Source organism: Balaenoptera borealis (assembly GCF_965194805.1).
Source record: "Balaenoptera borealis genome assembly, chromosome: 8".
Taxonomy (NCBI): domain Eukaryota; kingdom Metazoa; phylum Chordata; class Mammalia; order Artiodactyla; family Balaenopteridae; genus Balaenoptera; species Balaenoptera borealis.
This window is the reverse complement of record NC_138865.1, coordinates 13200071-13225743: the sequence shown is the minus strand read 5'-3', so window position 1 is coordinate 13225743 and position 25673 is coordinate 13200071. Positions and strand designations below refer to the sequence as shown.

General features: G+C 41.7%; 1 protein-coding gene across 2 annotated transcripts in view; it reads left to right on the top strand.

Moving 5' to 3' along the window:
• DOCK5 (dedicator of cytokinesis 5) overlaps positions 1-25673 on the top strand; it is a 214915-nt gene that overhangs the window by 78025 nt on the left and 111217 nt on the right. For both annotated transcript variants that reach the window (XR_014247657.1, XM_082402765.1), the window contains exons 3-5: positions 8631-8671; positions 14015-14070; positions 15825-15921. Coding sequence is in view for 1 of the 2 variants with exons in the window: in XM_082402765.1 (XP_082258891.1) it covers positions 8631-8671; positions 14015-14070; positions 15825-15921 (194 nt within the window). In the remaining variant the exon portion in view is untranslated. The remainder of the gene's footprint in view (positions 1-8630; positions 8672-14014; positions 14071-15824; positions 15922-25673) is intronic.

Here is a 25673-nt window from a genome sequence, read left to right as displayed (position 1 = left end):
CCCTCCCTTTGTGTGCCAGTGTCTCCAAGCATTACCATTAAAGGGCCTTTTGTAGCCACATAGCACAAGGAGATCAGCTGGGTGCTTTGTGTTCACCTAGAGGGTTGGGATAGGGAGGGTGGGAGGGAGCCGCAAGAGGGAGGACATATGGGGATGTATGTATATGTATAGCTGATTCACTTTGTTATACCGCAGAAACTAACACACCATTGTAAAACAATTATACTCCAATAAAGATGTTAAAAGAAAAAGGGCCTTTTGTATTTCATTATTTGTTTACGATCTATTTCCTTCTCCCTTGAAGACAGTGTCTGGCGGCTGGGGTTGAATAAATGTTTTTATGTATAATAAATGAGTGACCACATTAGCAATGTGAATCTTCAGCTCCAGTTGCTTGTCCGCAGAGAGAATTTTCTAACCACATACACTGAAGTAACCCCACCTCCACTTGTCACTCTTTTTTTTTTTTTATACTCGAAGTATAGTTGATTTACAGTGCTGTCTTAGTTTCAGGTGTACAGCAAAGTGATTCATTTAAACATACATATACTTACGTATGTATTTATTCTTTTTTCAGATTCCTTTCCCTTATAGGTTATTATAAAATATTGAGTAGAGTTCCCTGGGATATATAGTAGGCCCTTGTTGGTTATCTATTTTATATATAGTAGTATGTAATGTTAATCCCAAACTCCTAATTTATCCCTCCCTCCAAGCTTTCCCCTTTGGTAACCATAAGTTTGTTTTCTATGTCTGTGAGTCTGTTTCTGTTTTTGTAAATAAGTTCATTTGCATCATTGTTTTAGATTCTGCATGCATATGATATTTGTCTTTCTCTGTCTAACTTACCTCACTTAGTACGATAATATCTAGGTCCATCCATGTTGCTGCAAATGGCATTATTTCATTCTTTTTTATGGCTGAGTAGTATTCCATTGTATATAAATACCACATCTTCTTTATCCATTCTTCTGTCGATGGACATTTAGGCACATCTTGGCTATTGTAAATAGTGCTGCAGTGAACACTGGGGTGCATTGTCACTCCTTCCTTCATAACTTTTAGCCCTTTATGAAATGACTTTATTCATAGCCTTGTGTGTTCACATGTATATGTTTTTCTCTTCCTGTTATAAAATAAGACCAAGAAGGATGGAGATGTTGTAGGTCTTGCTCCCCTAAGCATCTGTTTGTTGAATGAATAAATGAATCTCCAATGTGTGTTGAACTTTTGGAAATAGCAGGACTCGTTCAGAATCAGTTTTGGAGCGCAAAGTGAGTAAGATTAATACTGTCCTTGGGGAGGCACAAAACAAAGTAAAAGCAGTGGAGAAATTGGAGTAAAAGCTCTGATTTTTCACACGTGACTCAAACTGGTTTCAAGGTAGTTTCCAACAAAAATATTCAGTAATATTTGAGCAATGCCTTTATGGTTGAATTCTGTGTCACTTTGAGTTGGATACTTTGTCATGTTCATTTGCTAGTGTACATTTGTCATGGTTTTTAGAAATTGCAGTAAAATGTATATACAGTGAAATGCACTCATCTTAGGTATACAATTCAAGGAGTTTTAACAAATGAATGTACCACATGTGCCTAATACTCAAGTCAAGATATAGAATATTTCCTGTGCTCCAGAAAGTTCCCTATCACCTTCTTCCATATAATTCCCACTCCCAAAAGACAACTACTGTTCTAATTTAGATCACCATGGATTGATTAGTTTGTCTGCTCTTCAACTTTATATAAATGGAATTATGCGAGTCTGTTGTGTTTGGTTTCTTTTATTCAACATAATGTTTTTTAGGTTCACCCATGATGTTGCTTATAACTGTAGTTCATTCCATTTTATTGCCAACTAATATTCCATTACATGAATATCCACAGTTTGTCGATACTCTATTGATGTACATTTTGACGGGTTCCAGTTTTGGGCTATTAAGAATGCTTTGATAAGTATTCTCGTAAAGTATTCTTATAGATACAGGTTTTCATTGATCTTGAGGAAATACTTAGGAGTGTGGGGATATTTCTGGATCATAGGTCATGTGTATCTTTAATCTTAAAAGAAACTTCCAGTAATGTAAGAGAGTTACAATTAGCCATATCCAGTCATTTTAAAATTTAGCTATTCTGGTGGGTGTATAATAGTATCTCATGTCTTTTTTTTAAGTATCATTTGCATTAAGTAAAATTCACCCATTGAGTGTAGTTCAGCAGGCTTTTTGACAAATGCATGCAATCGTGAAACACCACCCCAATCCAGAGATAGGACAATTCTGTCAGCCCCCAGAACTGTGTCCCTTTGTAGTCAAATCCACGCCACCCTCAACCTTGATCTATTTTCTTTCCCTATTTTGTGCCCTTTGCCTAGTCCTGGCTTACCAAGAAGTGTATGCAGTGTATTTTTAAAAAATTTTGTCATTGTCATAAATGATATAGTTTTAAAAGTGAAGTCATTTCTACAAAGTTTATAATGAAAAACAACAGTCCTTTCCCAATTCCTCTTGGTTTCTGATTCCATTTTCAGCTCCTTCAGCCAATTTTGTGATATATGCCTTTTTCATTTCTAAATAACATGCCTCTATTACTTGCTATTTCCATTTTTATTTTTATTTATTCATTGCTCTTTATGGAAGGTAAGGATTTTCTTCTCTTATACTCCTCACCAAGCACACATATACCTATTTGTCCCTAATGGAGCTCTCCCAATATAGATATTTCATAATTTTTTTGTTTTTTTAAAAATAGTTATTATTTAGATTATTGTGTCCATGGGGTATAAGCAAGCAGAACCTATCCATGTACCTTGATAACATTTCCTTTCTTGAATAATAGGTTTTTCTAGAGGTGTTATTTCTTTTTTTCTTGGTTCTCTGTGGACCTACCTCTATTTCATAGCCAGACTTTCTGACAAAATCGTTTGCCTCCCTCTAATATGTTCAGACAAATGAGATAATTTCACAGTTCCATTTATTTCCTTGGATTTGTTCCTCATGGAATCCTCTGTCCTCTGGCTTCAGTTTGGTCTGGATGCTCTCTGGGCCAGTTCCAGGGCTTCTTTCTGAGATCTCCATCAGCTGTATCAGGGCCAGAAAAATAGAAACTAAATAGGTATTTCAGCAGAGCTAGGGCTAATATGCATGTGTGTATAAATACAGATTAACACCTCTATGAATTTTGACCTCTGTACGCATTTTGAGAGTCATGAGTACATGGGGATACCTTCAATTCCAACTCAGCGTCACAGAGTTCATTCCAGTTTTTTCTCTTTCTGTACTTGTAACTCCCTTCTGTGACAGCAGGAAGCCTGGCTTCCACTACTTCTAATATGTGTGCGTACTTGATCAATTCCCCTGCATGTAACCCCTCCCCATCGTCATTACCACCTTCTCCCACGTGGACGGCTTCCTCACCTCTGATAACCCGTGGCAGCCCACCGCCGCCCCAAGTCCTGTGTGGATGGCCTTCTCCTCACCCCACTCAGGCTCTAATGCCCCATGTGAGCCCCACACGCCTACATGGATGCATACCTTGTTCTGCTTGGGCTCTGACAGCCCATGCCAGCCTGGTCCCGTGTGGAGCCTCCCACCCACACCTTTGCAGATGCCTAAGTTGCCCCATCCCACCTAATAGCTCAGGGCTCACTTGTTCAGGATGGGAAGCAGAAGACCAAATAGGTCTCCTGACTCTTGTCTCCTATTCCCCAGTGTTTTTCTCTTTTCAGTCTTCTCCTACTAAAGAAGAATACTGTCCACTCATTTGCTTACACCCAAGACCTAAGTACCCTTGAGTATTTGCCTTTCCTCCCCCAGTTAATGGCTAGTCCCAGCTAAATCATGAGCAACTCTTATCGATTCAAAATAGGTCCTCCATCTTTTCATCTCTCCCCATTTTCGCTGTACCTGCCAGTATCCTCACTGGTGTCCTTTCTCCACCATGTCTCACCTCGACAATCCATTCTTTTTTTTTTTTTTTTTTTGGGGGGAAAAGATTTTTTATTTAACAAAATTGAATCTTCAAGGGAAAATGTCATTACCTGTGATATTGGAACCTTCTTACAATCATTCTGTGAGTATCTGATCACATAGCCCAAATACAGTTTATGTCATGGTATATAATATACACAACTTTTAAAATCTATGATCAACCCAACAACTTTCTCAGCCTATTTTTTGCATAGTAATCATACCTACAAAATTTCTAAGTCCTAAATAGGTACGTATAACTTTCTGTCATCTATAAAAGTTGCCCTTGAAGATTATGTATGATTTATTTTATGTATTTTATTTTATCTTCACAGAGTCTGGCCTGATGTCTTACATATTTATTCCTTTGTTAAACATTTATTACATGATTGCTTATGACATTATCTGAACTCCTTATAGAATTTATTGTTTTCTTTCCAGGTTAAAACTAGGTGATACTTTAACAGCTATCTAGCCCATATCTTATTTGATATACTGCAGAAATTATTTGCTTTTATAGAATTTGTGCTGCTGCCTAGGTCATAACTGATTATCCTTCCAGAACTGCTATGAAATTATTTTTAAAGGTTCAAAAAAAACTCTGCCCTTGTTATACTTTCCACTTCTTTTTTTTTTTAACAAAGATTTTGCAGTGTTTCTGAGAGAATACTTCCGTTTAGTACTATGAGCTATTCTCCCTTTTCGACAATCCATTCTTATAGCGCAGCCAGCGTGATCTTTTAAAAGTGTGAGGCATGATGTCATTTAGAACCTTCCCGGGGATTCCCCTTGTGCTTAGGCTAAAACCCCAGTCCCTCCATGGCCCATGATACCTATGTGTGTGGTGCACGGTAGCAACACCAGGGGAACTTTTTAGAAGCGTGGGCCCCACCTGAGTCCAGTAAAATCAGAGTATTTGGGGATGTGGCCCAGGCATCGGTATTTTGAATCTAATAGGCAGTCAGGGCCCAGAATCATGCCTCCCTCTGACCACCGTCTTGTTGCTGTCTCCTCTTTCGTGACTGGTTCCATTTAGCTTCTCACAGTGGCCTTTCCTTGGTCACCTTATGTGACATCATGTCCCATGTTTACTAAGCATTTTCTGCCATGTGCTCTCCTTGAGTGCTTCTTCCTGGCACTGTCATTCTCTGAGATCATCATCTATCTATCTATACATGTATGTATTTTCCATTAGAGTGTAATCTTCATGACGACTCTTGCTCTCCACTGCATCGTGGTATCTAAACCTAGTGCTTGATAAATATTTGTTGAATGGTTGCATGTAGAGGGGGCGAGGAGCCGAGTAAGGGACCTGTCCTGTGGGAGCCAGAAAGTGGGCAGTGGCCAGAGATGCATCTGGACAGGTGAGGTGAAATGGAGCAGGTGATGGAGTCTTGGCTGATGGAGATGATCTGAGAAACCAGATAAAGTAAGCGACTTTGACAATGGAATTAAGGACTCTCTGATATTTTTAAATTGGAGAGGCCAGATTTTTATTCTGGAATGAGGCAGTCCCAGGAAAACAGAAATGACTTTTCCTGAACCGAAGAGCAACCCTTAGCGTAGAATCACTTTTGATGTTCCACATGGTTGCTGGAAGCTTACTTTTTTGAGACGGTCATTTCACCTAATTATAAGTGAGACTAGTCGTCTGGACTCACCATCCCCCCACCATTTCCTTCATTTTCTAACTTATGAAAGCATCTGAGATTCTGACCAGTTCATACAACTCATTGATTATAGCTGCTTGTTGATATGCATTCAGTAGCATACCATATTGAACTGTAATTATCTTGCTTTAAATGTTGGGATTAATTGGAAAATCATGTTCTTGCTTGTATCACAACCCCGGTTGGTAATGTGGAAATGAGCAGACCTACTCTTGGACTATTACTAATCCCTTGCATTTAAGCTATTGAATTCATGGAGTCCTGACAGTCTATGATGAAAACTCCAGAAATAGACAGTGTTCTGCTACTACCTAATGCCAAGGAACGTGAGCGTTCACTTTTGTAAAATTCAGCGTGGTAATTTTGAGCCTTTAGATAGGGGTTATGCACACACCACAGTTCTAGAGAAGACTTTGAGGTAAAAAAATAGGAGGTTAAAAAAAAAAAAAGTTTTCAAAAACGACAGATTTCGGAAGTATAATTCTGTGATAGATAGCTGTGCAAAAACATTATTGACAAAAGTACAGATAAATTCCCCTCTGAAAGTGGACCCAGTCTGTGTTGTAACATCTTGGGTTTATAGGACATAGATGAAAACTGCTTGAAAGAGACTAAAGTCTTGTTTCTCAGCTTGCCTCCCCCTTCCCAGCCCAGGATGGAGTTGAAGCCATTTATTCACGCAAAAGTCATTTTCCTTTTTTTTAATAAGTTTATTTTATTTTATTTTATTTTATTGGCTGTGTTGGGTCTCCATTGCTGTGCGCGGGCTTTCTCTAGTTGCGGTGCGCGGGCTTCTCATTGCTGTGGCTTCTCTTGTTGCAGAGCACGGGCTCTAGGCACGTGGGCTTCAGTAGTTGCGGCTTGCGGGCTCAGTAGTTGTGGCTCGCGGGCTCTAGAGTGCAGGCTCAGTACCTGTGTCGCACGGGCTTAGCTGCTCCGCGGCATGTGGGATCTTCCTGGACCAGGGCTCGGACCCGTGTCCCCTGCATTGGCAGGCGGATTCTTAACCACTGCGCCACCAGGGAAGTCCCGCAAAAGTCATTTTCACATGTTAGCAGAACCAAGCAAGTGTGTATAGATGGGTGAAGACTCTTGAGGCCTGGGAGAATTGTTTGGTGTGGGTATAACTGGATCTTGCGTGCATTTTGGCATCTTAAATTGGGAGCAGTGTTTTCCTGTTCAGATATCTTTTTGTCAACCATGGGCCTTGATGCAAACCTATAACCAGTTCACAGCATAATACCCCATTCTAACTGGTAAAAATAGCAAAATCCTTAACATGTGTGAATACTGACAGTTTAAAATTTGTAAAAATATTAATAAATCCATGCTCAAAGAAGGTAAATTCAACTCTCTGCTTTAACATATCCAAAATAGATTGCATGTCCAGTGTTGGATGATTTTATATAGAACAAATTACAAGAGAGTTCTAGAATGCTATTAACAGCTGCCTGAAATATTTTTTTAATTTATTTTTTTATTGAAGTGTAGTTGATTTACAATGTTGTGTTAGCTTCTGGTCTACAGCACAGTGATTCAGTTATATATGTTCTTTTTTGTATTCTTTTCCATTATAGTTTATTACAGGATATCGGATATAGTTTCCTGTGCTATACAGTAGGACCTTGTTGTTTATCCATTCTATATATAGTAGTTTGCATCTGCTAATCCCAAACTCCCAATCCATCACCCCCCCATCCCCCTCCCCCTTGTCAACCACAAGTCTGTTCTCTATGTCTGTGAGTCTGTTTCTGTTTTGTAGATAGGTTTATTTGTGTCGTATTTTAGATTCCACGTATAACTTAGTATGATCATCTTTAGGTCCATCCATGTTACTGCATTATGGCTGAGTAGTAGTCCACTGTATATATGTACCACATTTTCTTTATCCATTCATTTGTTGGTGGACATTTAGGTTGTTTCCATGTCTTGGCTATTGTAAGTAGTGCTGCTATGAACATTGGAGTGTGTGTATATTTCCAGTTATGTACTAGTTTTGTCCAGAAATATGATGCCTAAAGTTTTCATTACAGCCTGCGTCTGCTCACTGTGTGTGAATGGCTACTTTACACATCTGGACCACGGACAACAGCGTTTACTTAAGCAAGATGACCACACTGATGCCTCATGGGCATGGGGAGTGAGGAAAGTTATTACAGTGAATTGCCTATAGTAGCTGTTCAATAAATATTTTGTATACAATATCTGTTTATGGACAGATTAGATTGTATACTCCCTTTACAAGATAGAGGGTGGGAAAACATCCATAGGAATATGTGTATTGATCGGAATTTTTAAAAGGAAGTTAAAGACTTTACTTAAAGCCTCGTTAAGCAAACACATAAAATCTTTTCATTGTAGGGGGTATTGTAGCATTGCCAAGAATTGTTTAAAATGTTGTGTCATTATTTATTTCAGTTTGTTTTTAGGTGTAAATATTTATATATATAAGGTTTGCTACTCCAATTTAAAATTGTTCCAGAATATTGGTTCTTAACCTGGAAACTTGGGGAGGAGGGAAGTGGGAGTAGGAGAGAAAGCGAGAGGGAGAGAATATATATAAATTATTTTAAAATATCTATTTTGATAGTATAATCTAGTGTAATAGTATAAGTTGACTTTCAGAATGTATATGAATGGATGAAAGTTCATATTCATTTATACAAAAACATTCATTGAATGCTGAGAGGTATTAAGGTGTTGAGAGGTTGGGCTGCCTTCTGTCTTGCTTTTTTTGTTGTTCTATCCTTTCTCCAAAGGAGTAGGGACAAGGCATGGTTCTAAGTGAATTTTAAATCCTTTAGTTATCAAGAGAATAAAGCTCTGAAATAGATCTAGATTTTTATTGCATAATAAACCAGAATGCTCATATTGTCTGCTAAATGTCTCCTGGATTCCATCCCAGTATCCTAACAAGATGAGGACGTATATTGCTAATGTGTTTATATTGTCCCAGATAACAAAAGATTCTGTGTTCTCTTCTACCCTGACAGGTTGGTACAGAGGATATACCCTCCAAAATAAATCTAAAAAGGTATGGCTTATCGTTTTAGTTTGAAATCTGTGTGCTAGTTTTGTGTGGTCGTATCTGATTCCATTATCTGCTGTCTGTAGACCTAGTTTGCTTTCTCTTTGACGGCTAGTCTTTAGATTTGAAAGCAAATTCTCTGACCTTGGCCATATTTCCCACCAGCCAACTCAAGGATAAAGGCCGGGGGTGAATTTGACACCCTAGGTAGGGCCTCTGCGGACTTCTTGCTCCTGGTTCCCTCAAGCTGAGCCGTAGGGTCACACAGGGACATTGCTCTGTTTTGCGGGGGGACCCGGGCTTCTCCCTTTATCCTTTAGTTCCAGTGCTGAAATCCCAGAACCAAAGGGTCTCCCCATTTCCACTTGACTCTTTCCTTTATTAAAAAATGGTTAAACCAGAGTAGTAGTTTTCAAAACCAACATTTTCTTAAAAACAACACTGAAAAATAGAAAGAGAATAGAATGTGACGGTAAGTAGTGTTTCAGGAAACTTTTGTGTTAGGTATATATTTTACAGTATTTTATGTATTTTTCATTATATTTTATGATAGTAGTGCTGGGTTGCTGTCTCATCATGGGCAAAGCGTTTGAAAAATACTGACCCTCGTGGGTTCCTTTTGGCAGTGCCAAAGCTGCTAATCATCAAGCTAAAGAAAATCTGTGAGTTAGGTTAATACCCCCTCAGTTTATTTTAGGTCAGGTCAGCGCTTTTCCTGTGACACTGCACGTTGGGACAGCTAGCCTGTCAGCACTTTCTTTTGAAAAGAACAAAGTGGATAGGGTCATACTATTTCACAGTTAGTTCACATGCAAAATAGTGAATTGGGAGGGGTGAGAGAAACATTTCAGAATTTATCAACAGCTAGTAAAAAAAACAAAAACAAAAAAACCCCTCACAAATCCACAGGTTTTACTCTTCAAATATGGCACAATACAGAAGTGATGCTAGAACACAGTCTCAAAAGAGCTATGGGCCCAGAAAAACACTTTCCCACAAGGTATAGGGCCATTTAAAACCAGGACTGTCCTGGACTTCCCTGGTGGTCCAGTGGTTAAGGCTCTGTGCTTCCAATGCAGCAGGCTTGGGTTCGATTCCTGGTCAGGGAACTAAGATCCCATGTGCTGCGTGGTACAGCCAAAAAAGCCAAAAAACAGGACTGTCCTACTCAAGCTTTCTATGTTGTTGACTCTCAGGTAACACTCAGTATTTGCACATGTGTGTGTACACACACAGTTTATTAACTCTGACAATTTAATAATCTACCAAAATAAAGGCATATTTGCTTTTAATGCAGGTATCAACTCCCACAATTTTGATCCTTTTATCCCTCCCCAAATCCTGATGCTGAATTTTTCTACCCACAGTGAGATGCTTATGCCCCATGTCTTCATTTTCAGCTTAATTATAATGAAAATAATTATAAATTATTTGATTAAATGAATAATCTCTTGCTGACTTTAGTTTCCCCAGGCTTTCATATAAGGACCTAAGATAGCAGACGTTGTGGCGTGAATGAGAGCATGATAGGACCAAAGCAGAAGACCTTTTCTCCTGGGATGCTTGTTAACTAGAGAACCTATAGTTTACAGCCCCCTCTGCTTCTTGGTTTGGGTTTAACCCTATAGTGTTTATTTTACTCATAATTATGGAGATGGTAGTTATTTTTCAAAGCATGAATAGAGTGAACAATTTTGAAGTTCTAAATTTCTTCAAGAGCAGCAATACTTATGTCACTTAATTACCAATCCTTTAAAAAAAGAAGTTAATTTGAAAACATAAACAAGAATCCACTCTCAGATAAGATCATATGAACTTTAAGATCAAAGGGAATTTTTTAACTGGTGAACGTGAATTGTGTTGAAACAAGGCCCCAGACCACAGTTTTCCCTTTCAGAGAGTCTACAGTCTGTACGAATCTTTTTGGAGCATCTCTAAGGCATCCTGTGATACATCAGAATCCAACTGTTGTCTGCTTTGCAAAGTGGGTGGATGGGGTGCTTCACTAAGATCTAAATGACAAGGTCTCGGTGTGTTTTAAATTTTTTTTGAAACCCTTTTAAACTTTCAATCTCACTCTTGAAAAGAATTATTTCAGTAAGAACTTTTCTTAGTTCTTGGTAACTAAACTTTGTAATTCAGTGAAATAATAGTACAAACAAGGGCCATGCATTTTCTTGTTGACTTATAAGTTGAAATATCTTTCTAGTAGAGAGATCCAGGAAAAGCAGGGAATTCCAAGTCAGCTGTCATGAATTATGCTCAACTTTGACACCCCTTCATTAGGGAAGCCAGCCTAGTTGAAATGCTATTCCTAATGCTATTTCCTTGTTTGCCAGTCTTTAGGGGAAGAGCTATTTGAAAAGCCTATTGTTTTAATGGAAATTTTTGGTGTTATTTACAAGCAGACCTAACTGGTTAGAGTGGTGATGAAACATGCTAGTGGCTTTACAAATGGAAGAAGCCAAGAGCTTTGCAGAAACTGATTATTGATCCTGGCAGGATTATGGAATTATGGATAAGGGCAATATCTGGAAAATCATTAGTTCATTTTTTTTTTCCCCCTCAAGTGGGTAGGTTACATTGAGAAAGCACAAGCAAAACTGAGAGATAGGCTGTAAATCAGAAATATATTACCTAGGTTTATTCTGGCTTTCTGTGTGTCAGAATGGTGCAGGAAAAGGCCTACAGCCTCAGATTTACCAGAGCAATTAAATGGCTGTAAGTGGACATATGTTATCATGGAAAGATGATGCCTGCAAGTAACAGAGTGAAAATACAACAAAATAGATACTCTCTTAATATGAAAATCATCATGTCTGTATACCCAATATAAACTATCTGCTTATGATCTGCTTAGACATCACAAAATAAGCCACTTGTATTACGAATGTTTCTATTTCGGATTTCTCCCAGTTATTAGGAGACCAGTCATCAGATTATAGATGTATGAAACAGTTAATTGGTCCTTTATCTTCTTGATTTGAAAAATCTTCTGCCAGGATATTTTCCTTGGGACCAGCAGTGTTACATCTGATTTTAACCTGCAAATATGGCTCCTGATAACTGCTACTTTGAGTGGTTTCAACGCTCCCCCTTTTTATGAGTTCCGGACAACTTTTTTATTGTAGTAAAATATACTTGATAAAAAAATTACTACTTGAACTCTTCTAAAATGTACAGTTCAGGGGTATTAAGTACATTCGCATTGTTGTGCAACCATACCACGATCCAACTCTAGAACTTTTTCATTATCCCAAACGGAAACTCTGTACGCATTAAACACAAACTTCCCCTTCCTCCCTCCTCCAGCCCCATGTTAACCCCCGTTCCACTTCTGTCCCTATGAATTTGACTACATACACTTGTATGCTCTCATACAAGTGAGATCGGACAGTAATTGTCCTTCTGTGTCTGGCTTATTTTTTTTTTTTTTTTTTTTTATTTATGGCTGTGTTGGGTCTTCGTTTCTGTGCGAGGGCTTTCTCTAGTTGTGGCAAGTGGGGGCCACTCTTCATCGCGGTGCGCGGGCCTCTCACTATCGTGGCCTCTCTTGTTGCGGAGCGCAGGCTCAGCAATTGTGGCTCACGGGCCCAGCTGCTCCGTGGCATGTGGGATCTTCCCAGACCAGGGCTCGAACCCATGTCCCCTGCATTAGCAGGCAGATTCTCAACCACTGCGCCACCAGGGAAGCCCTGTGTCTGGCTTATTTCACTCAGCGTCCCGTCGCCAAGCTGAGTGCTGAGCAGCCAAGCCCGGTTCTCCACAAAGATCGTCGTCAACAAAACATTTACCTCGACCTAGCGGACAGAAGAAACACCCAAGGCTTCTTAGGCATCCTAAGGACAGATCTGGAGCTTCAGAACCCCGTTCATCTGGCCCCAAAGGAATTACACACACATTGAATTTTTGTTTGTATCTAACTCTTTGATGGGTTTTCCAAAATCACTCCGAATCCTGTCCCTATAATGAAAGAGGTCGGTGTTACCTTGTCTCTGTGTGTGTTCTGGGTCTTCATCAGTAACAAGATTGGGATAATGCTTTCTCACTCATATGCCCCACACCTGCCCGTTTCTCAGAGCGAGGAAGGGCGGGTATGTCTGTACTTTTTTTTTTGGCTCTTCCTGCCTGGCGGGAAAGGATGGCCATTTTGCTTCTGACTCAAGCAGTGGCAGGATCCACCTTGTCATCACCAATGCTGGGAGCAGCGTAGCCTCAAATTTTCTTGCTGTTTCCTGTTTTATTGGCAAAGGATTAAAAGAGAGAAAGGAGAGAATTGCTCAGATAAACATAGCACATAAAACTAGACGCAAGACCAACCCGGGTTGAAATGCACTCGTTTTCTGGCTCTGAATGGATTAAGGATCACTGGGTACACACGCATCTCTGACCCGGTCTCCCAGGGAGCGAGCTATCCCTCTCCCATCCTTGTGGCCAGTCTCCCCTGACGTTGGGTGTCCATGTGGTTGCACTTCTACAGGCTCAGGGCTATGAGCAGTTGAGCCAATGGGGCCTGTTGAACAGCTTCTTCTGCTTCTCCTGGTCTGGCCTGAAAAGTACCATACAACAGGGACCAGCAGTGCTTTTCTAGATGGCAGTGTCTCTGTTTATTGATGGGCATATCATGTGGTTGAATAACAGAAGCTTTTGGCTTTTAAGAAAACTCACATCCTGGGTTGCTTCCCATTGGTTAGATCCAATCTTCAGTTCTGCAGTTTCTACCCACCGCTTTCCAGTGTTTCTCTTGGGTCTTTCTGGGCTTAGTTTTCCCACGGGCAATGTCACAATACTGACGACTAATTGCCTCTTAGGGACATAGAATGGAGAGCAACTTGAGACTGAAAAGTGCTAAAAATAACCAGATAATGAGTCCTAATTGATTCCATGCATTTTGTTTAAGTGAAAGTGCTGAGGGGAATGACTCTAGAAAATCACTATAATTTTACGGGCCACTAAGTACATAGCCCTCCATCTCACTAATTATATGAAACCCTTTAAGGGAAGCATATCATGGCATGTAGGACCTGGAGGAGTTTTAGGATCTCACTGTTAAACACTTTACCATTATGGCAGCTCTGAGCTGACCCGGGCATGTATGTCTGGTCATTTACAGAGCATTTATTTTATGCTCGCTGAACCCAAGGATTAATTTATACCTTTTCAGTGTTGCAGGCTTGCTTTCATTTAGGTAGGCAGGTGATGTAATTGATGTCCCGCAACCTTGACTGCAAACCGTAGCTGTTGTCCAGGGGTCCTTTCCCCTCCCCCACGCATCCTTGCTGCTGTCTGCGCTCTTTACTTTGGGCTGAGAGTTTTACAGCCACATAACCCAAGTTCTTCTCTCCGTAGGGTATTTTCCCTGAAACGTATATCCATTTGAAAGAGGCCACTGTGGAAGACCGTGGGTAAGTTCTAACGTAGGAAGACTCCTAACAGGTGAGGAAGATGTAAAATATCCTTATAGATTTTATGAAGTCAGAAAATATCATTTTGTGTATTACTGTCTCAGCTCATCAATTCCACTTCTCGGATGAAAGGGAAATGAAAGAAAACTTTTTCCTGACATCCTTCCTTCTTCTGTCTTCTTTTTTGATACTTATTCCTTCCCCAGAACAGTAAAGACAGATAATGAACGGAGAGGGCCTTTACTTTCCTCTTGCACTGGCTGCTCACTGATCGCGTGCATGTGTGTGTGTGTGTGTGTGTGTGTGTATGCGCGCACGTGCGCGCATGAGTGTGCACGCACATGAATATTTGGTGCTCTTTGGCCCTTAAGACCTGAGAGCCGCTTGTTTGGGAACCTTGGGAGATGATAGGTGAGCATACAACACCCTGCACTATTCAGCTCTGAACCTTGGACAAGTCAGTGCACCTGGGGCTTTCCCCCTGCAAATCAGAGAAAACAAATCTGTCCCCACGTAGGTCATGAACTTGATATGAAATTATGAACTAACTAATGTGTGCGAATGCGCTCTGCAGAGAAAATCCACTTAGCTGGTGAGCCAGCGGGCAGGAGAGTTAAGGAGGGAATAAAGAGAGCCTGGAGAAGGAATCCCAGGGCCGTTAGAGAGTGTGGAGTGGGTCACAGAGGCACTCTGGCTAACAGCTGCAGAGATCATTCTCAGCCGTCAGTTCTGCACCCTCATTTTATAGACGAGAGATGGAGACGTGCCCAAATTCACACATAATCAGGGCTGAAAAGCAGGTGTCTTGCCCTCCTGGAGAATCTTCTTTCTCATTCCTAGGCAGCCTCCAGGGTCACTTACAGCCAGCCACGTTGGTGGAAGGGCAGGGTTGGGGGCATATTCCCACCACCTAGTGTTGCCAGGTAAAATGCAGGATGCCCAGTTAAATTTGAAATTCAGATAACAAGTAATTTTTTACATGCATGTCTCAGGTATTTCCTGAGACATACTTATGCTTAAAAATTATTTTCATCTATCTGAAATCCAAACCTAACGGGGTGTCTTGTATTCTTATCTACGCCTAGCAATCCCACCACTAATCCCCATTTGTTTGCTTGCTTTCGCTCTCTCCTTTTCTCCTTTTGCTAATCATAAAAATACCAGACGGGATTTATGTGCATGAGTGTCGGGTTTGCCTTGTTAAAAGTCTGCTGTAAGTGAGGATTTGGGTATACGTACGTTTTCTGTGCATTGAGACAGCAGATGAGAAGCAAACCTAGTACCACTGCAAAAGAGGGTCCCACCTCAGTCCCACAGCAGGTCCTGTGTGAGGCTCCAAGCCCCAGGACCCTTGTGCCATGAACACTTCTCCTCCCACCCACCCTCCCTAACAAAACGGCTGCTTGGCAGAACCAGCGAAAGTACTGGATTTGGGCTTCCATCCCTGGCAATTGCTGCAGCCAGCCTGGTCGGTATTTGAGGCTCCTGTAAAGATCCAGAATAGGGAGATAGAGGCTGGGCTCTATACCCATTCATTTCGAGAATCGTGGTGTGTTAAGCTCTTTCTCTTTTCTCAGCTGCTTGATGTGATAAAAATTCTCTACCCAAACCTTCCCTAAATGGACAAGGTTTTTTTTTTGGTTGAAGCCCAACCAGCCCATTCCCATCTTTGAGTTGTGGGGATCATGACCTCCATCAAGAAAAGCCACGGTGATCCACCCAGAGTGAAGGGAGCATCTGTCTGTTCTCTTTAGGCAGCACGAGACTGTGATTCCCGGGGAGCTCCCACTGGTACAGGAGCTCACCTCGACACTGCGGGAATGGGCGGTCATCTGGCGCAAGCTCTACGTGGTGAGTTTGCCCCTGGTGCTTGGCGCCTGTGGCAGTATTCCTGGGCCCTCAGCCCGTCTGTTCTGCTGCAAGGGATCGGCCACTCATTAGCTCTCTGTGTGGAGTGGGTGTATCTTACCTGGACGGCGCAATGGCTGATAACCAGCAGATTCCCATTTTCGCCATGTAGAGCGGTTGTTGATGTGGGTGGTGGAGGAGGTGGGCATGATCATTAGGTCAGTATTTTCCCAGCTGACATGCTGATTGTAAAGTTATAAGGGTAAAAAGAACTGCAAACACATCGTCCCTACTAAGTGCCAGGAACTATTAATCCTCATAACACTCCTATAAGGTAGCTGTAATTATTACCAGTTTATCAATGGGGAAATTGAGGGACATGCTCTTAGCCTCTGTGTGTATCCCAGTGAATAGACATTTGTCACTGTTTCAGTGCTCAGCCCCATGAGGGCTCCTGTGAGGGTGCACTCTCTCTCTACCTTCTGTGTACCTTACCGATGCTGAAATATGAATCACGTTAAACCATGCTCTGAAGAGTCTTCTTTTTGAGGCCAACTCATAGTACTGTTTCTCACAACAATGGTTTGACCTTAGGATGCTAATAAGATATGCCAGGTCAGTGGGAAGTGACACAGGAACCAGCACATTCTCTCCCTGATAAACCATAATCACAAGTTTTGTGTGTGGGTTTGCAATCAAGGCAAGGTAAATCTAGCACTTCATAATATTATCAGGCTGAGAACACCTGGGGCAGCCACCTTGCAGGAGGTCCAGAACTCTGAGTCTGGCGGCAGCAAGCCTGCACCCGTGTCCACTTTAGGAAGCTCCTTTCTCAGACACTGGAATGCACAGACACTGTTTTCTAAAGTTTCCTCTTTCCTGGAGACCTTGTGGGTAGGCATCATTAGGTCTTGCCTTCTGTAGGCATCTTCCAGGCTTCCATGGCTGACTAAGAATTCCTATGAATGTACTGATATATTCCCTGGCCCAATGTGTGAATGAGATCAGTCAGGACTCGACTCAATGCCTGGGAGCCAGTCTCTTTCCTTATGTGGCTTAGTTCATCTAAGTTTTTTTCAGTCATATATTGATTCTACATTTTAACTCTCAAAAGCCAATCTTACTAAGTTAACTGGGAGCACCTCACTCTAGACCCTCGTACTAAAAACAGGAATCAAAACTCATTCTAGCATAACTTCTAGCAGTTAGTATAAGATATTTCATTTCCCAGGGCTTTGGTTTCCCAGGGTGGAGCACAGCAATGGAAATCACCAACCCCTTCTGTGGAAAAGCACGTGATTTTTCTCCGCCTGCCCATCCTTCAAGGCCCCACTGAAGTCCTTTTTTCTTCATAATGCGTCTCTAAACACACCAATCCATAATGTTTCCTTCTGGACTATGGGAGCACTTCCTCCTGAACCAATCATCTGGCCCCTGGGGCACAGTGCCTTGTAATGCAAGTGATCTTTTGATCTCTTTATGTTTCATCGAGGAGAGAGCTAACCTGTAAATTCTTAAATCACAAGCTCGGGGAGAGATGCTGTTTTAAGCCCTTTGGCCTACATCAATCTTCTTGTCCTTCTATTGAAAGCACTCTCTGGTTCCGGTTAATTGATTGGTTAGTGGTGGATGTAACAAGGTTGATGGATGGGTTAGTTCCTTAACATAGTCTCTCTGGAAATTGGCGAGTGGTAAAAAATGTATTAGCTAATAAGTACTGGGAAATGAGATTTTTATAGCTGTAATCTACAAGAGTGGAGAGTATGAATGAGCTAGACTTTTCTTCTTGCTAAAACACAACTCTTGTGCTTAGCTCATGATCTGTGTCTAGTACGTGTCCACAGATAATTGTGCCAAGTCTGCTATTGACTAGGAATGAGAAATAAGTGAGCCAGAGAGGAAGAAATATGATTCATGTATTTGGGCTTCCAAAATCTTTTAAGCTCTGATTGAGGATTTCCTATGTGGAAGGTCCACTATTTAATAGCAGAATTGAGTTCTAAGTTAAAAAAAAAAAAAGAATATTCCACCCTCCTCTCGGGGGGCAGCACATTTCCCATCTTAATCCTGACGTCTCATAAAATAATTATTTTGTTATTGGGAGTTATATTTTAGATGTCTTATAGCTGCTATTGGTTGACTAAAAGGCATTCATTGTGGGGCTCTTAATCAGTTGATGGGGCTGAGAATCTGCTCCTGCTTTTGATAGCATGCTCACCCATTCAGAAATGATCCATTTCAAATGGAAATCTTGCCTGTCTTCATTTTTTTTTCCTGTCCCTTCCTAAAGCATTGACAGTTCACTTCAGGCAGAATTTCTGAAATGCTTTCTCAAAAATCTGTATGTCAAAGTAGCCAGCCTTGGGGCTTCCCTGGTGGTCCAGTGGGTAAGACTCCACGCTCCCAATCCAGGGGGGCCCAGGTTCGATCCTTGGTCGGGGAACTAGATCCCACATGCCGCAACTAAGAGCCTACGTGCCGCAAATAAACATGCTGCAATGAAGATCCTGCATGCTGCAACTAAGACCCGGCGCAGCCTAGATAAATAAATAAATATTAAAAAAAAAAAAGTAGCAAGCCTTAAATATGATTCACTGGGAAAAAAGTTAAGGGAACCCAGATCTGTAGGTTTCAATCACCCCCCCACCCCGAGACATGCGCACGTACACACACACACACACACACACACACACACACACACAGAGACACACACACTTTTTTTTTTTAAAATAAATTTATTTATTTTATTTATTTATTTTTGACTGCACTGGGTCTTTGTTGCTGCACGTGGGCTTTCTCTAGTTGTGGCGAGTGGGGGCTACTCTTCGTTGCGGTGCGCAGGCTTCTCATTGCGGTGGCTTCTCTTGCTGTGGAGCACAGGTTCTAGGCACACGGGCTTCGGTAGTTGTGGAGCGTGGGCTCAGTAGTTGTGATGCGCGGACTCAGTAGTTGTAGCGCACGGGCTGTAGAGCGCAGGCTCAGTAGTTGTGGCACACGGGCTAAGTTGCTCTGCGGCGTGTGAGATCTTCCCGGACCAAGGCTCGAACCCGTGTCCCCTGCATTGGCAGGTGGATTCTTAACCACTGCACCACCAGGGAAGCCCCACACAAGCATTTTTATCGGTGTTTGCTTTCTGATTCTGTGTGTAAGTTCCTTCAGTCTGTGTAAAGATGAATACAGGTTTTCCTAATCTACATTGGTACTTTTATCTCTCACAAATTTTCTCCCACAGATTATGAAACCAGGCATTGTGTTTGGTGTCTTTAAAGACATCTTAGAGCCTCCGCCTTTCTCTACAACACATTTCTTAGTTCTCTTCTCTTCAGTCTCAGTTCATGAGAAATTTAGGAGGTAGGTACAGAGTCTTAAGTGAGAGGAAAATGCAATCCACTAACCAGGTTAAGCCCAGCCATGTAGACACAGGTCATTATTCTAGAAGGGAAAGATATTTGTATAGCTGTGATTTCTTTTTAGCAGTCATACTGTAAGCTCGTGAAATTACCATAAATATGTTTTAAAGTGGGGATGTGGCGGCCATGCCAAGGAGAGAGGAACCCACCCATCCAGAGTGGAAAGAAGAAATGGTAATTCCCGCACGTTCCTTTTTTCTCTTTGTTATATTAGTATTATTTATGAATTTATTATCTTTCCTGTATGCTTTGGAGAAGAAGCAAGCTGTAGGGGACAGACAGGGGACTAGAAATTAGGAGGCATGGTTTCTCACCCAGGCCCTGCCCTAACTGACTCTGGTTTTGGACGAAGTGCTTGAAGTCTCCAAGTGTCTGCTGGATTTTGCCCATCTGTTAAAATGATGTAAAATCTGCCTTGTTTACTCCATAGAGTTGTGAGGGTATAAAAAGAAATCATCGTGCAGGCAGACCATCAAGGACTCTGCAAACGTGAGCATGAGAGTCTTGATGTCTTAGCTGGAAACAGTCGCCGCCCTGGACGTCCTCCCTCGGGGCAGCCTGGCTCACCGCCGTCCTTCTGACCCGACTGGGAGACTCTGAAGCTCCCTTCCCTGTCCCCCCTTATCCAAGGTCACTTCCTTTGTCTTGTGTTGTGGTCTTAGGCGGAGCGGCCTTGAGCACTCAGTAGCTAGTCTGCGTGTTTCTCCCCATAGATAGTGAGCCTCCTTAGCTTAGGTTCCAGTCCAAGAGACAGGGATCATTCCAGAAAGGAAAAGGGAAGCCCGCCGGTGCTGCGGGCAAATGCACCGCGGTTTCTGACGAGCTTTGCCTGCACTGCTGATCCTCCAATGAACCTATTTCCCGGGCATGTTCAGTGCTTGATCCGGAAAGGAGGGAACACTGTGAAGGAGGACGTGGTTGCCTGGTGAAATGGCAAAACTGGGGGCATTGGGGTCAGACAGGCGGCTGGTTCTTTTTTTTTTTTTTTTTAATCAGTCATCAATTTTATACACATCACTTTATACATGTCAATCCCAATCGCCCAATTCAAGGCAGCTGGTTCTTAAATTCTGACTTGCTGGGAATTCCCTGGCGGTTCAGAGGTTAGGACTCCACGCTTTTACTGCTGACGGCCCGGGTTCAATCCCTGGTCGGGGAACTAAGATCCCACAGGCTGCGCCGCGTGGCCAAAAAAAAAAAAAAAAAAATTCTGACTTGCTCCCTTACTTGGTATGCACTTTTATATTCAGAAAAAAATAAGAAACCCAATAATAGTTAGTGCAAACAAACAAGCAAACCCAAGCAGAAAGAACACAGATTCTGCAGGCAGGGATTTTGGTTCAGGGTGTGCCACTAGAGGATTTTACAGCCCAAGACAAGTCCTTTGACCTCCTAAATTTTCCTTTCCTCGGCTTCAGTGGTAATTATATATTACAGATGCCTTGCAGATTTGCTGTAGAATTCAATAAGATTATCTGTGTCACATTCCTGGGACAGTGCCTGCACATTGTCGTCAAAATGTGATAGCCCCTGGCTCTCCCCTTACTACACTGCTTCAGGAAAGAGCTGATTCATGTTGAAAAGTGTTAGGAGAAGTAGATCCACATGGAATTTTGCCCTGAGGTAGTTTAAGGGTGTGCCTGCTACCTACTCGGTGGGCTCCCTTCCAACCCTAGAGTCACTTAGCTACGCTAGGTGGATAGTTTTTAAGTATTCCATCCATTCTTTTCTGCTGCCTCTCAGGATCTTGCGGTTTTCCCCAGCCGTGAAAAGTAGATCCAGTGAGCTGAACTTGACTTCTTTTCCTTCTTCCCTGCCATGCGAGTTGCCTCAGCTAGAAGGGCGGACCCCTATGCATTGATTTCTACACGATGGATGGATGTAATATCTGTTTACCTTTCCAGTGACAACCCAATTATACTTTTTGAATACGTACAGATCTGCACCCCACATCATACTTATCCTGTTTTCTCAACTAAAAATCAGGTCTTGCAAACTGACAAGTTGGAGTATATTTGTGGGGACGTCAGGACGAGACTTTCTGGAAGAGGGACTGTCCCAGGAATTCTGAGGTGTTTGGTCATCATAAACATACTCTCTAATGCCTCACCCTGAGATTAAGTGCTGTTTCTCACCTTCCAGTGGGCGAAATGGTTTGGTGAGGTTTGGTCAGGCAGGCTGTTTTGTTCATACAAGTTTGGCAGACTGAACCTGATCCGATTTTCTTATGGAAAAGAGATTACAGAAGAGCCTGATGGTGGAAGGTGGTTAATACATCTTGTTGAATCAAGTGAACTTAATTGCTAAAATGCAGTTCGTTGAAAGGATTGATCTCCTCTCATTGAAAATTTACCAGCAAAATAGAACCTTGGGCTGGCCTACAGTCCTGTAAAAATCTAGAGCAGAGAAAGTGCCTGTCACCAAGGGGGAGGGTGGGGAGACTTGCCGGACACCATGAATTGCCCTTTCATCCCATCTTTGCCTATCCAGGCAGATTAAAGCTACTCAAGTCTAATCTTTTTGAACTGTTGGTTATTACTGGCTGCTGGAGCATATGCTCTGAAGTGTAATTAAGCTGATCTCAGGGTTGAAACCGGTGTCTGATCGCTTATTACTAAGGACAGAAAATTCCCATAGAAAGCTTCGTCCTGGTGTCAGGGCATTTCAGCTGTGAGTTGCAAGCCCTGCTTTGGTGCATGGCTCTCACGAGAGGCAGGAGGAGATGGGGCGATGGCCAGAACAGGGCAGAGGTGGCGCTTTGGGTGTTTTTCCAGTTTTGTTTTCCTCTGACTTTGGTGCCTGGCTTCCAGGATTTCCTGCACTACTTCCAGAGGCAAAAACTGTCTTTTACTGGAATCTTTTCTTTAAAAATCAAGCTTTTGCTAGTCAGGCCAAGCCTTTAGCTGACAGAGAGAAAAAACACTAGGATGGATGGGAAGAGAGGCAGGGCCCCTGTGGATTCATGTCCTCCCAGAACTAAGGGTCAGCGCAGCACAGGGCACAGAAAGACCAAGAGACCAACCATCCTGGTTCCCGGGAGGTCCAGATACTCAGAAAAGACATGAGATTCATTGCGAAAAGCTATATACGGGGGAAATTTGATATAGAGCCACCCCACTGTGTGAGTACATCAGGACTGAGATGGTCCAAGTCACATATATTTAATCAGGAAGTTGCTTGGAGGAGTAATTGAATTTAATGTCTCAGCCATAGACTTGAAGACGCTTATCCTTGGGAATGGATCTTATTGCTGGTCCCCTGATTTTACAGATGGGCATATCCCAGAGGGAATAATTTGCTCAAAGTCACTTAGCAAGTTAGTGATGGAATTAGAGATAGAGACCAAGTCCCCTGTACTTTCAGCAAAGAAGGTTTACAATGGAAAAGGAGAGGTTGGTGAACAGAGGAAATATTGATTCTTTTGCAGAGGGAGAGGTGAGGTGGAGGACCAGAGAAAGAGCCTTTTGACTCTGGTCTGCATTCTTTGGGAAAGAAAGTGAAGAATAGAATCGAGGTCTTCTGACACCCAGTGGGGTGGTGCCATTGTCTTAGTGGCCCTCAGAATTTCTAAATTACTCAAAGGATGGCTTCTGTATTTCTGCCACTATTGAAGATAAAGCTGTTTCTTTTTTTCCTTTCCCTTTTTTCTTCTCTTTAGAAATTCTTTAAAAAAAAAAAAGACCCAGAATAGAAATGTAAAAAGTGAGACCTCAAAGATCGTCAGGTAGAAAAGAGGGATAAATTCTAAGCAAATGCAGGAGTATCCTTACTGTCTAGTTAGAAGAATATTTAGATTTCTCTATTTTGTGTAGCTATTCCCCAAACCGAAACCAGAGTGTTATTTTAAGTTCAAGCAGTCACAGTTTGTTTTTCGGTCGCTCCTGTGTCCCAGGCTTATTCTGTGGAGAGGAGCAAAGAAATTATTAAATACATTCCTTGCTCTCCTGAATTCTGTGACAATGGCTGCTAGTATAAAAAGACTGAGATTAATGAAGGCTAGAGACAGGAGAAAAGGCACTCTGTAATGGGCAGGCTTGGGTGTAACAAGGAGGAAAGATGGAGACCTGAGTCCTTGGCTCCTGGTGTTAATGGGGAGAGCTTGATTTTCTCCTCACCTGTCCTCATTTGCTTCCCCAGGAATCCAAAAAGTGTCAGGGGCCAGCTACTGCATGGAACATCCGGGGAGAACAATCTTAGGAATGTGGCAACAAAACCTGTTTCCTTAAAGTAAATGGGAAAGTGGCTTCCTTTGGTGTGTTCCCGCGTGTCTACTCACAATTAATTTGGCAAAGTGAACCAGAAAAGAATGGCCATCTTCATCCTTCTTGGGGGGGAACTCTTGGCAAAACAGGCTGATGTGGACAGGCAATAATTAAATTGCTTTGGATAGTGTCTAATATAATTGAGACCAAGAACTTGTGAATATATGCCCCAAACAAAGCGCTGTCTCATAGAGGATCCCCTGAGTCTCGGAGCCCTTTCTTTACCATATTATGAGACCTAATATCTTAATTAAAATGAGAAAAACATTGAAAAAAAAACTAACTAGGAGTAGAAAAATAGGTTGCAAGAAGAAAAAAAGATCCCTTTCTGCCCGGGAGCTTTGAAAGGCAAAATTTTATGGGCTTAATTTCTCAGTTAGAAAGACAATGAGTTGGAAACATTTTATATGGAATTGAATGAAAAAAAAACAGGGTCGTTTTACCTTTGCTTTTAAAAGTCTCATTTATGTTTTTCTAAAGACTGGCTGATGAGAAAGAGGCAATTCAGAAAACGCTAAAAGCATAAAATGTAGGCAGTTTCAGAATTTTAATCAGCTTTCGCGTTCTGTGTTTTTCAGATCAATGGTATTAGCAGAGCGTATTGCAGTCGCAGATAAATGAGTTCTTCATCTCTTTCTTCTGTGTTCTCATGGAACCTTGAACTTCTTGTAGGGCTCTTACCACATCTGCTAATCCCATTGATGTCTCCACTGTCCCCACTTAGGCTGAGGGCTCTTCACTCCACATTTACTTCTTGTTCACGAGTATCTTGGATATTTTCAGCCCTGATTCTAGTCGATAACCTGACCCAGGCGTCTGTACCTGGGATTGCTGTAGAAGAGCATCACTGAAGAACATGCTGGACAGCCATCAGCCACTTCTTTGTGTGGCTTTTTTTGCAGTTTTTTTATAGCAGATCCTAATATTCCCTATCATTTTAGAAGTGTATGGTTATACAAATATATCATGACTTTTCACCTATAAATAAAAAAGAAGTGGTCTCACAGTATATAGGGGGTGATGGTATATATTTGTGTATCAAAAGGAATGCACAAAACAGTTTTTCCTGACTGTTCTATCTAAAGTGGCCTCCTTCCCCCAGGTACACCCTATCATATTGCCCTATTTCCTTCTTGCACTTTTTATAATCTGAAATTATCTTGTGTGTGTATACATAAATATTACATACATATAATATATGTATGTAATATTATATATGATATTGATATATTTATATTTACTATATAATTTTAATATATTTACATATATGTATATAAAAGTTTGCTTATTTATTGCTGCCTTCTCCTTCTGGAATGTGCAGGAACTTTATTTCCAGCATGTGGTAAATGCTTATTGACTTTTTTTTTGTTTTTTAAATGAATGAATCCTTTAGGTAGAACCAAGGTCATAATGGCATGGATATCAAGTATTAGACTCTTAATATGATTGAGGCACAAATAATTAGCTGGTCGTAAGTTAATTTTAGTTCAGTTACAGGAAGTTCTTACTGAAGCCCAGAATAATGGTTTCATTATTCCAGGTCTAACAGTTTCCGGATGGTCTAACAATTCAGTGGGGACTTTAATATTTCACATTCTCTTTTCGATTATCCCTTATCTCTGAAATTACAATTCTCTCTCCATCTAGAATCCACTGATGCAGTACATTTTATAAAGTGCCTACTAGCTCCTAGGGATACAAAACTGAACAAGCTCCTTGTCCTATAGGTTCTTACCATCTGAGGGGAGAGGACAAAAAGCCAAGGTGGTCCAGGTTCTGAGTGCTGGCACGGGAATAAATTCCAGCAGCTGTGGGAGAGACGGCCAACCCAGAGTTCGGGTTTTGAGGAGGAGATTTCTGAGATTCTATAGATGTCAGAATTAGCAGTTGGAGGAGGGTGTGGTGTGTGAGCGAGAGACGAGGAGCGTTTGGGGGGGAAGAGGAGAAAAGTGGTTCCAGGTGGAGGAGTCCCTTACTGAGAGGGTCCGGAGCATTTGGGAGAAATGGACATCGCTTTGCGTGGAAGGAGCGTAGATTTTTCAGGTAGTGATCGGTGTACAATGCAGCTGGGAGTGTGGGTAGG